This window comes from Embiotoca jacksoni, unplaced genomic scaffold (assembly GCF_022577435.1).
Source record: "Embiotoca jacksoni isolate LCO1_2020_lvr unplaced genomic scaffold, fEmbJac1.0.p SCAF_12, whole genome shotgun sequence".
Lineage (NCBI taxonomy): Eukaryota > Metazoa > Chordata > Actinopteri > Embiotocidae > Embiotoca > Embiotoca jacksoni.
In genome coordinates, this window is record NW_027185252.1 from 11559763 (window position 1) to 11572350 (window position 12588).

The 12588-nt window shown below is 38.6% G+C and overlaps 1 protein-coding gene across 1 annotated transcript; it reads right to left on the reverse strand.

The window, feature by feature from the left end:
- Window positions 1-2546: 2546 nt before the first annotated feature.
- bmp5 (bone morphogenetic protein 5) lies at window positions 2547-12400 on the reverse strand. Its single transcript, XM_069144825.1, has 7 exons — window positions 11540-12400; window positions 8957-9149; window positions 5724-5872; window positions 5328-5525; window positions 4042-4118; window positions 3795-3905; window positions 2547-3651 (listed from the first exon to the last, which is right to left on the reverse strand). The coding sequence occupies exons 1-7, from the start codon at window positions 12033-12035 to the stop codon at window positions 3502-3504; spliced, it is 1374 nt and encodes a 457-aa protein (XP_069000926.1). The 5' UTR covers window positions 12036-12400; the 3' UTR covers window positions 2547-3501.
- Window positions 12401-12588: the final 188 nt, after the last annotated feature.

Consider the following 12588-nt stretch of genomic DNA (forward strand, 5'->3'; position numbering starts at 1 on the left):
ACAGAAAGAAAAAGATCTCTGGTTAACACGGCGTGAATCTATGAAACATGGAATTACTAACCTGAATGAACAATAACTATTATTCTGTGCAGCTGTATTAGACTGACCAAAATGTGGTCAAAATAAGCAGCATGTCAGTCATCTAACCTGCCTGTGTTAGAGCCGACAGAGCCAGTAAATGATCACATTAATGACAGTCAGAGTCACAAATATTACATTTAAGCAGCTTATTAAACTGAAGACTGAACAAATGTTTAGTTTTACAGTTTGTGGAATTAAACTATGTTTGTGTAAAATCCAACCTTTCTTTCATGGTTCACTGAACACATTTGATTTTCATTTCAAATACTCCGAACACTTGTTTACAAAATGGATAACAACTGCTTGAAATACCCTATAAATAAATCACCATACAAAACTAAAGGACGTTTTTAACAAGGATTAGAGGCCTTACAGAGAAAAACACACATGTCAAAAGTATGGACTTTGGTTTTCCATATATAAAAAAATATATTTGTCTTTTTTCAGTATTTCTAAACCATTTTTGTTTGAGGTTGCTGCTAATTACCATAAGTTACTTTTTATTGTATGGTTTATTTAATATGCATGATTAAGGCTTCACTCCAATAAATCACATTTAATCATTGTTGAAAAAGAAAACCTATTACAACACATTGCATCTTCTGTGATTTAATCTGTGATTATTGTACTGTTAGAGCACTTCTCTTAGTGACCCTCAGCACATACAGCTCCGCTCCTCCTCGGACAAGATTAATGTCTCTTTATATTAGCTTTTTGCATTTGTTTTGCAGTGTTTGTCGATGCATTTCTTGCTGGTGTGGGTTTAGATTACATTAAAATGACCTGAATCTTCAAGGATTTGTGACTTTTGACAGACAGCCATGTCCAACCTGGTAAGAGCTTCAAGATGATCCTTCCTTAATCACATTTGCTGAATAAAAGAACATGTTGCTAACCGCCGCTGACATAGGCACGTCTGTTTTCTCAATCAGGTTAAGAGAATAAACATGTTTGTGGTTGAAAAGAAAAACCTTAATATCAGCACCTGGAAACACATCCTGACATTATGTAACTATGTTTATGTAAAACCAACAGTATGTTGTGACATATTCTATAAACCAGAGAGCATGATGCATGAATAATTCACAAGAAACCCTTCGTGAAAAGTAAACTAGCAGGGGTTGTGACCTTTTTCCAGCATGTTTCAGAAGTGGCCACTGGAAGTGCTGATCTGATGAATGTCAAGGTACCTCTGACTCACTGCCGGCTGGTTTTGACCACGGGGGTCTCCGAGGAGAAGGGGCCACTATATTAATCTGCCCTGACTATGGCAATTGTTACTCTTTCCTTTCATGTGGTCAGGGGGTTGCTGTCGAGAGGGTTGTGTAGGTTTGGAGAACTTAAATAGCTCATTCATAGCAGCTCCTGCGTTACGGACGAGGAAGAAATGTAGCTGAATTGGAAAGAATCCATGACATTAAACAGTAGATGGGATTGTTAAGTGCTAGGAGTCATCATGCCAGGCAACAGGCCGCAGGAATGCAAATCACCCCTCAAGCCAAGAGTTAAGTTAGCAGGTGGCCTCTTCTATTCACTGAATGTCAACACTCCTTTTAGATGGAGCCCACATAACATCTGGGCAGGCCAGCCACTGCTTTTAATTAAGTGAAATACAGTCACTCAATGTTCAGCCATGTCAGAGAAAAAATGTTATAAAAGTGGGAGGGTGGGGGGTGGGGGGGAGAAAAAAGTGCAACAGTACATATCCTGTGTTCGGTGAAGGTCAACACAGTTGTGTAAATAAATATTAATCCTTAACCTAATCCCTACATTTCCAAGACCATTGAAAATCCCTGCGTAACCAGAGGACTTTTCTTGAAATAGCACGTTTTCTCGCACTTTTCTAGAAGTTCTGCTTGTCCTGAATGAGTGCCACAACACCTACTCGGTTTCCACTTTGTTTGCAGGGGTGCATTGTAGCTCTGAACAGATGGCAACATCCAAAATAGGAGTTTACAGAATGCAAGTAAGCGGAGGTCCAACATGCACATCACATATATAATGTGATCGATGGTGCTGCATCTTCTCCCCCATAATCTGAAAAGGATTGCCTGCGGGATGATATACTTTTCCCTGCTGGCAGCCTCATGATAATCACCCTTTTGGGCAGAATTTGGAGGTCACAGCGTTGCTTTACTGCAAGCACTGTACCACTAGCATTACCACTCCCCAAGAGTATGCGAACAGGCGCCATGGGTGGAACTCTAATTTATATCATACTTGTCAAACATTTATAAATCTTATATGGTAGTCCGGCAACAGCGTGTAAAACATCCGCAGAGCTCCAAACAGAAATACAAAAGGACAATGTTCATTTGAAAAGACTAGAGGTCCTACAGCTGGAAAAAAGCTCAGAGACTAAATAATGCATTTATTCTCTGAGTTTCTTTTAACACACGAGACGTTTCAGGTGATAAATGAAGCAAGAGAAGCTGTGAAGTTTAGTAAAGTCAGAGCAAAAGATAAAAGCTTTCAAGTGGTACATTTATTAAAATACACATCATTCTACATTAAGATATACTTCCCAAACATAAGCTGGGATCAGAGTGGAACGGAGATGTTTGTAGCTACGACAAAGTCCACAGAGAAATGACAGACATTGTTTATGGAACAGGCTTACATAAACATTGTTAAAAATGACATAATTTGTAAAGCATTCGTAAGTGAACACTCAACATTATACAACTTTCATTCCAGACTGACATAATCCTCTTCTGAGAACATACGTTCTCATAAAAAGAAAAAAAAAAAGCTGGCGAGGAAAAGGTGAAAACATATCAACGCTGAAAGACGGTGACAGCTTGAAAATAGCTTCAGGCAGTTTGGTTTATATTAAAGAACACGCAGTTTTTTTCTACAGATCAAATTTGATTTTAAATATTTCCAACAGCCTTTTCACACTGTGGTGTTGGTGCTAATAACGTCACATTAAAGTCTCCCTTTTTTATTAAAAATCAATTTGTAATGCCGCATTTTGTGATGCTATTCTGTATTTATTTGTCATAAATGATTGTTGGTGAATAAAATTAGCGTCAAAGAAAAGCATGCTGACCACCAAGTAGAATGCCTTATTACTTAGAGAACATTCATAGCACATTTTATTTTGGAAAAGTAGAATACAAGCAGAAGGGGAAGCGATCGCAATGACTCCAGTGAATAGTTTACTCATAAACGTTATCATACAGACGTAACTGAGACGGAGTATATGCCAACGGACATAGAAGCTAAATGATAATTAATGTAAAGTAAAATTCAAAATTTGTTTACTAATTATTTAAATATCACAATATTCAGTGCTATTGTAAAAAAGGAAAATAAATTAAGTAATAAAACCTTATATACATAATACTGTACATCACATCATACCACTTCCAGCGATTTCCATACCAGATTGCATAAATTAAACATATAGCCTCGCCACTAATGGCACCCGCAGGACCTGACTACCATATTTCTGTACTTCTTCAGGATGACGTTTGAGCTGTCATCAAAGTAAAGCACTGATATAGCGTTGAGTTTGGTCGGGGCGCAGCATGGCTTTGGCACATTGTCAGGAAACATTAAATGGACCTATAAATGAGAGCACGGAGTGGGTTTAAAAGAGGTCCTGCAACAGTGAGTTTCAAATGGATTATAAATGGTAAGAACATTATTCGCTTTAAACATGACTTTATTGCAATACACATGCGCAGTTTGCTCTGAGGAATACTTACCAGCGTTTGCACAATTGCATGATTTGTTGCATTCATGTGTGCATTGAGTGGAAATGAGCATTCACCATCGCAGTAAAAAGCAGCGTAGCCCTCCGGTGCAATGATCCAATCCTTGACAAAGAGAAGATGATTAGCTTCCTTTATTTGGAAGACAATGGGTCTTCTCATGACTTGAATTTTTAAAATGAGTCATTGATTGTGTTAATACCGTGTGTTAGTTCTTTTGATGTTTTTTTTATTATCTTACCTGCCAGCCCAAGTCTCGAAAACTGACATAAAGCTCATGCTTCTTACAGGCCTGCTTCTGTTCACTGGTGTTATAATCTGAAAAATAAGATCACTTATTATGCAGAAAACAAGACGTCTGTATATCTTGTTTTTACTTACTTTAGGATGTTACACCAAATTGATTGAGTTTGAAGTTAGAGATGTTGTTGCTGTGACTGTAGAGATGCAGACAAATGCTAATCGATACAACAGGGCAATTAACAATGTAGATAAAAACTAATTCATCCATCAATGTGCGAAATTATTGATTATGCTTTGAAATGATTAATGAAATGTACCAAACTCTGCAATATAGGAAGCAATGATTTACTTTTTTTTTTTTTTCAAGGAACAGATTTCCTAAAATTTTGTTGTTGTTTAACGTTAAGAGTTACACTTCTTAAAGTAAATGTTTGGGTAGAACAAACACTATAACTTTTGCTGCAATCGACCCTTAATGACTGAAATGTTCATTACACGCCACAACATAAAAGTAAAACATGCAAGAACCCGACATATAGGTAAAAAACACAAGATTTGTTTTGAGGCTGGCAGTAAAGGAGAGGAAGTCGGCATATACATATATATATATACTGTTTACACATATTTCACAAGTCACAAGTCACAACAGTAAACCGACATCCTTTAAACAAACAGAAGGTCAGGACGTTATTTTAGTTTCATGATATTCTGGCCCATAATTGTTGAGATATCTTGATACAGATTAATGAGTTGGCTAATCTAACAAACACGGACGGACAGTCTGACGAACAGGTTATTAGCTAGCACAGTGTCACACCAACGCATGTAGTACACCTGTCAGTCCACTAGAGGGTATTAGCGTCAGTATAACGTTACTCGTCGTCCAGGTGTGAAAAGTAGAGGCATGTACTGTATGTGCTGCCTGTTCTCACTTCGAGCGGTTCAAACAGTAATAAAGTCCGCATTGGGAGAAGGCTGAGGTTGGTTGCATGAGTCTATGAGAAAGCAAAAGTTAACATGGATTTCTTTTATGAACATTACATATTCAACTTCAGTACGTTAAGTAACTTACATGACGTACACAATATTACTTGCGTAAAATTATTATTATTTTAACCCAAGCCCAAGTTTTTGGTGCTTAAACCTAAGGCACCTTACTTTTCACATCTAGACTGGACTGGCGGGTGTATTACTCGCATTGGTGTGACACCAGTTTGTGTTAGCAGCGTTAAAAGATTTAATTACTATAGATTGGGATTTGAACTGCATCACACGTACACATACCTCCAGTTTTTGGTGCCCTTGATGATTCTTGTTGATTATTAGATTTATTACGATTGTGGTTCTTCTTTTTCCCACCAGCTGCTCTCACAGAGCGCAATAACACCCCACTGGCCTTGAAGAAAGCAACCAGGAATGGCTGCTTGGACTGAGGCCCATTCCTCCCAATTATTCCAGCAGATTTTATGTTGATGCTTCGCCCTTTAAACAAACAGAAGTTAAATAAAACTTATAAAACAACATTTAAGGAAAATTGGTTGTTTTATCAATTTATGAGTGCTCTCAGGGTGAGTCCCAAGTCCAAATACACAAAGACTAGGTCCAGCAATCAATCCTAATTTGTGGATTTATTAGGTAAAATAACTAAATTCATAGAGAAAAAAACAGAGAGTCACTTGCCATCTACAGTCTCCATACAGAGCTGCAGGCCCAAGTTCTGCTGTGGGTTCATCAGCCAGTGGTTACTGGTGGCTGTGATGTCAAACACTAACCAGCCCCCATCGGACGCCTGGACCTTTTTGGAGTCAAGCAAGAACGTCTCTGCATCTCTGAAGGTAAGAGAAAGCAATGAGACAAACACATTTGCATTAGAGACACTGTGGTTAAAAGGATGCCCACTCACACAGCTAGTACACACATGCAAGTAGCATTAGACTGAATTCAAGAGGTCACAACTAATTAAACTGAGGCAGATAAACTGACAGATCACAAATCAGTGCTTTAGGTTAGGTTAGGTTAGGTTAGGTTAGCCCAAACTGTGGCAGATTTTTCACCTTTTTACCATTATTAAACCAAATGTATTTCTCCAAAAATAACGTCAGTATTGAAAAGTGATGATTTGGTGTGTAAAAGGAATTTTCTGGATATAAAAAAAAAAGCATCACTGCTCCTTTTGTTGAAAAAGCTGTGACTCGTAAAACTACTGCGCTGTGTGTGCCAAGGCTTCAGCTATTTAATGGACAAAACATTTCAGGAGTTATGCATCATGTATATCAGCTTTTGTGTATCTTGAATGTAAACTTGACATAAGGCATCAATCAAACCTAAGCTGAAAAGGCCCCGCTTCGCAATTTGCATTGGATTCCTTTCAAGTGGCAGATCGGATAAGGCAGCGCCTGTTAAGGTTTTGTGGTTACATGGTGCTGGTTGTAGACAACCAGGATTTTCCATGTGGCCCCAAAAGTTCAGGAACTTTTAATGTGTTTACTGCAGGTGTAGTAAAAATCAAGATTAATCCTTCTGAGTGACACACAGCTGAACTTCCTCTTTGAAACGTTCAGTTTTATCTTACATCCTGCCATTATTTACTTTGTGTTGGTAAAAGTTCACTAATCCCACAGCAGTATCCAAGAAGATTTTTTTTTTTATCCCACACTGTAATCTCTGTTTACTATGAACTGTTCCACAGAGTTTCTTTTTTTTTTTTTTTTTTTTTTTAAAGGAAGAGGTATCTCTGCCCTTTTCAGACAAATCTGTCTCCAGCAAATTATATTCATATACCATTATTTCCCATTAGTAATTCATGTTCAGTAGCAAAGTTCAGACCCAGTGCAGGATGTTGTGTGACGCTGATATAGTGGAGTGAAAGGAGATCGGGTTGGTGCAGAATTGTCTGACCCCTGATTTTGAAGGCACCCTGTGGAGTTTTTGTCCACTCATAGCGATATGAAGCAATATATTTTAAAGCGTTGCTTTTGTTTTTGTATCTAGTTCACTCATGTGCACAAGGAGGATGGTTCTATCGATTTTGCAATGTGCCAATAAAGGCAATGAAGAAGAAAACTGCTGGTAAGCCAACATGAACAAAACCAAAAACCAGCCCTGCAAATGTTTCCCAAAAAAATGAAATGCATTCTAAAGATTTGTTAGACATCAACGATACATACACTGCCTTTTTGTGCAGAATACTGAATGTAAACATCATTTCATCTATTAAAAAAAAAAAAAAAACCTCCATATAGGTTCCTTACCACCAGCATCTTCAGTCTCACACTGATACTACGAGTGAGTATTTATATAATCAGCAATCTGCCTGATAATTTGAAGGAAAACATAAAATAATGTGTGCATCTTTACAAATGAATTGTACTCATTTGATTTTATTTTTTTTAAAGGGCTTTATGGTGAGAAATAAGTTGAGCAAACTGTTTTGAAATATTGTCTCTAAGGTCTCAGCACTGGGAAAGACTTGCTTGTGAACACTAATTCAAACACTACGCTCTGTGAAAACATGTGTGAAAACATGAACTGAGCCCTCTTCCGCTTTAAGATGGCAGAGTCCATTGACTTGAAACTTTTCAAAGCCCAGGAGGGCCATATCTTCCCTTCAATCACCCACACACATTTTTGGCAAGCAAATGTGGGCCCACTTTTAAGTGCCCCCTCGTGTATTCAGCTATGTCATGCTTTAAACTTCCGGGATATTGTTAAGACAGGCAGGTGGTGGGCATAACAGTGACCACGGGAGCACCCGAGGGAGGCCCCTTCCCCCCTAATATGGGCCCTCATGGATTCGTCTGGGACACGGCCAGCTTGGCAGGCAACACAAGACGAGTGATAACTGATGGACCTTCTAAGCCTCATAAGTGGCCAACTTGCGAATGGAGTTCTCTTTATCCGAGGACTATATTTGTAAGGCAGACATGGTGCGAATGAAGGAGAACAGAGTTTGAGATAGAAGGATGTTCTCTGCAAGTGGAAAGTTTCAAAGACAATATCTGATGGACTATTTGACTTTTTTTTTTAATTGTGACATAAGACGGCACACATGAGGTCAAGATGCAAATAGTTTTAAACTGTACCTTTATGACAGTGCAGCTATTTTAATTTTCTTTCCATCAACTGACAGATACAAACAGGATGAAGTTTTCTGTCTGCTTTGTGTTTCCCAGCATCTCAAATAACAGAGAACAGGGTTGATGCAGGTCCTTTTCCTATGTACTTTTTATTTATTTATTTATTTTTAATTATTTTTTTTTTTATGTTTTTAAATCTTATGACAAATATCAAAGCCTGTTTATTCTCAATTAATTAAACCCCTAAAAAGCAGTAATATATCCTTTAAACAGTGGTGGAAGAACTATTGAGATATTTTACTGGAATAAATTTAGCAACATGAGTAAAAATATTTGCAATCATGAATTTACAGCAAAATTGAATTTAATTATCAAAAGTTAAAGTGCTTATTTCCTCAAAGTATTATATTAAAATACTGTCCTATTATTAATTATGTGTTTCTGGGAAAGTTTTTAAATGTTGCAGCTGGCACAGGTAGAGAGAGTGTAAATTACTTTATATATGCTGGATAATTTTTATTGCTTTTCTATTATTATATTCTATTCTATTATTTTATTCTATTATTTCTATTATTATCTTATTGCTTCTGTATGCTGCTGTAGCGAAAAAATTTCCCCTCGGGGATTAATAAAGTAAATACCTACCTACCTACCTACCTACCTACCTAATTAAATCCGTCATATAGTGTAGTGTAGTAAAAAAAATGCATCTGAAATTCTTTACAGTGTAAGAATGAAGTAGCAGAGAATGTAAATCATGAAGTAAAACAGTGTAGTATTAGTAAATGCACCTCGTTACAATTCTTAACATGTCATTTGGGTTAATTTGGCACTTACTTGTTTTGATATTCCTTGATGACTTGATATATGGTAACCTTTAGAGTCATATTGTCGTAGCGGGCATGACTGCGGTCCTTATAGATCCGAAACTCTGCCGCAGTCACGGCCTCTCCATCTGGGATCTGAGTCAGGTCAAAACGAAACTCCTTGTAGTGTCTTCGTTGGTGAGAAAAGTCTTTATCTTTCTCCACTGGGAAAGAAAATATTTCACGATAAGCTTCATTTTTACTGGCAACAAATCTTTATGTAAAAAAAAAAAAAATGTATATGAGTTCACCTCATGAACCACTGCTTGTGTTGCTCAAAAGAGGAAATGTGTCAGCAGTAACACGCAGAAAAAGTTATTTATCACATCTTTTACATTCAAGGTCCAATCCAAACATTTTGACTACCAACAAAAGCACTTTTCAGTTCATTAAATCAGTCAACTGAATACAGGTAGCAGTTCCCAGACAGGCCCTCTACTGTGTGCCTAACTGCATTCTCTGGCCATGATGAATGGGCTGTCAGTTAAGAAAAACAGGCTGATTTCAATTAAAGACACTTTCGTCTGCTCCTCAAGTGAGAGAAAAGACCAGACAGGATTCTTCAATGTCATGTGAGCGTCTACTCTGACCTCATTTCTGACCTCGGCCTGACCTCCGATAAGTTTCATGAAAAACGGTGAGGGTGTTTAACCATTAAAACTAAATATATATATGTGTGTGTGTGTGTGTGTGTGTGTTAGGCCTGTCATTTTTAAAGACTCTCAACATTTAGGACTGTTTTAAATCTCATTGCCTTGAAAATATACAAATGTTACTGCATGTTTTTCTAAGAGGGGGTCGCATTGATTTTTGTAGATGAAATAAAGCCCCACACTGCAGCAACCTCCATCACAGCATCAAAGAGACTCGGTGTATCAGCATTATGAACATGCGGACAAAGTGACCTCAGCTGTCTCACACCCTTACCTGGTAGCAGAAAGGAGGAATGTGGCTGAGGTCAGCGGATGCTGTGACAGTTGCGCTGATATCACGCAGTGCATTTCCCTGATATTTTATCAAGAGAGAGCGCCTGCGGTTACTTAGCACAAACAGGTCAGAGGTCAGGTCTGACTTTTACCCACTGAGCGTGTTCCATTATATTAGCCACAGGCAGTAATCTGAAGCAGGAGTGCCACTGACAACACAGAGCATTTAACTTTAGATTAAATAATAATGATGATAAGACTGATCTGTTGCATACTAATTGGATTCAATTTAACATTAAAATTAACAAACGAGTGGTGTTTCCATGTTACACCGTTAGCCCTCTTGCAGAGTATTTTATGTATGTTATTGGAGTTTTTAATAGCTGACTTCTTACTGATGCTTCAAAAGTTCAAATGGTTACAGAAAGCACGTTAAACTGCATAAAATGGAACTTTGAGGTTTCTAAAACAGTTAAGGTCAGTAATAATATTTGAGTGTACTGTAATAAAGACAGAGCCCCATTGAACACTTCACTGACAGTCCCCAGAACGAGAGCAGAGCTTTCAAGGCTGACAGTGTACATGCCCTGCTATAGTGGTAAGTGGAAACAGATGGGCTCCGGCCAAGGTGAGGGATTATAGTTTCAAGCAACTCTACACAAATTCACATGTTTTACTTTATATTTAAGAAAATAAAACCCTAAGCACTACAATACCTACATTATCTACACTATATTTTATGGTGGTTTTTAATCATGTATTTAAAGTTCTGCATCATAATCCACTATAGAGTAACTTTCCATGTGGCATGACCAATATTTTAATTCTCATTACAGAACAATAAAGGTTGCAAATAAATGTTAAATATGAGCAATAAGGCTTTTTCTTATAGTGACAGAACCTCAAATAAAGGCATCAGTCAATAGCACTCCCCCTTTTAACAACAGGAAACAATTTAGACCAATTTTCTCAAGGTCAGACAGTCATCTGATAAATTCTGAACAGCTGGGTTAAAGGTCGCAGCTACTGAACAAACACAATCATTCTGCAGATGAGCTGCTTTTTTGATTGAAAGCAGCTCAAATTGATAAAGTCAAGATGTTAAGATTAATGATACTGAATACAAAATATCTCACACAAGGCCTAAGTGACACCTCAAAGGCCAGATAATGACTGAAATTTAAATTTAAAAAGTCAATAATGATACTAAGTGATTGGGAGTCAATAAATGTAAAACATTTTAGATTGTTTCTAAAGGAGATGTTACAGCACCAGTTGTTTGAACATAATGTGTGTAATTTTTCTGACAAGAAAGGCCAAGAAATACAGTCATTCATTTATGGCTGGCTTCTGTGCTGGAGTATCTCATTATATTTAAACTACCGTATAAAGTATTGTGATATGTGATCAAATTAATTAAATTAAAACGCTTTCAAATCTTTTTAATTTCAGTGGAGTGAATGGAAATTAACAGAAGGTTAATTTATTGCTTTGAGATGTAGAATTAAAACAGCTTCGCCTTTAAATTTTAATGATATTAGGAAGCACTTCCCATCTAAATTCATTCGCGAATAGATTTTCACGGATCACAACCTGTGTGTGAATGAATCCACTTTAGTGACACTTACCTAAATTGACAAAACTCATGACCATGTCGGCATCATTGAGAAAGTTGGTGTCCTGCGCTGTGGTGTGCGCGGGGCTGTGGCCCAACAGAGGGGCCGCGCGGTAAGGCTGCGCCACACGGGAGTAACCAGCATGCTGTGGGTTGTAGTAGCTTTTCCTGGAGTGCCCTTGAGCCTTGGCACTGAAGCTCTTCTCTGCGCCCTGCTGCACACCCTCCTCCTCCTCCTCCACGGCCATGGCGTTGTAGAGGTCGAGCATGAAGAGCGGCGCCGAGGACGCCTGCTTCCCGGGAGAGAAGGGCCTCGGACGGTGAGGCAAGCCCAGGATGGAGAGGATCTCTCTCTGGATCTCCCTGCGTTCGTGATTGCGCAACCTCCTGTAAATAAAACTGGAGTGCACATGGTTGTCACTTAAACCGCACTGAGCGCAGGACAGGAAACTCAAGCAGCTCCACGCAAGTCCAAGTACGGCACGGTTCAGAGGGGTAAGCGCTGTCATCTTGACAAATAGCTCACTTTGACATGTGAAGGTGAACTACATCGCACTCTGAGAGGAAAATAAAATAATCTATATCTCTGCCAATACGGAGTCATAGACTTTCCATATCAGCCAGAGGCACCACAACTTTCACGGTGGTAACTGATTAGGCTTTTTTTTTTATTTTTTTTAAGCAGTCTGCCCTTCTACAAATGAGGTAACAGCTTGCAGAAAAATCGACGTTCCTCTCCTGCGCGTAAGGTTTCTCCAGCAGTATTTACTCCTCCAGGGTCCATCCAAACTCTTAGCGATACCAAGTATTTATGGAGCTGTGACCCCGTCCCTCACCTTACTCCTCTGTGATGAAAAAACACGAAGGTACGCCCAGAGTGTCGTCGGAGGGATAACCCGGAGTTTCCAAGTGGATGAAAAGTCTTGAACTGTGTCAAAAATGCGCAGCGGAGTGAAGCGCTCGACTCTTGCCCCAGCTCGCATTTTTTCTTAACCCCCCCCCGCCCCCACCCCTTCTCGAGAATGTGTATTGGGGCAAGTTGCCCTTTGAGTCCATCCCACA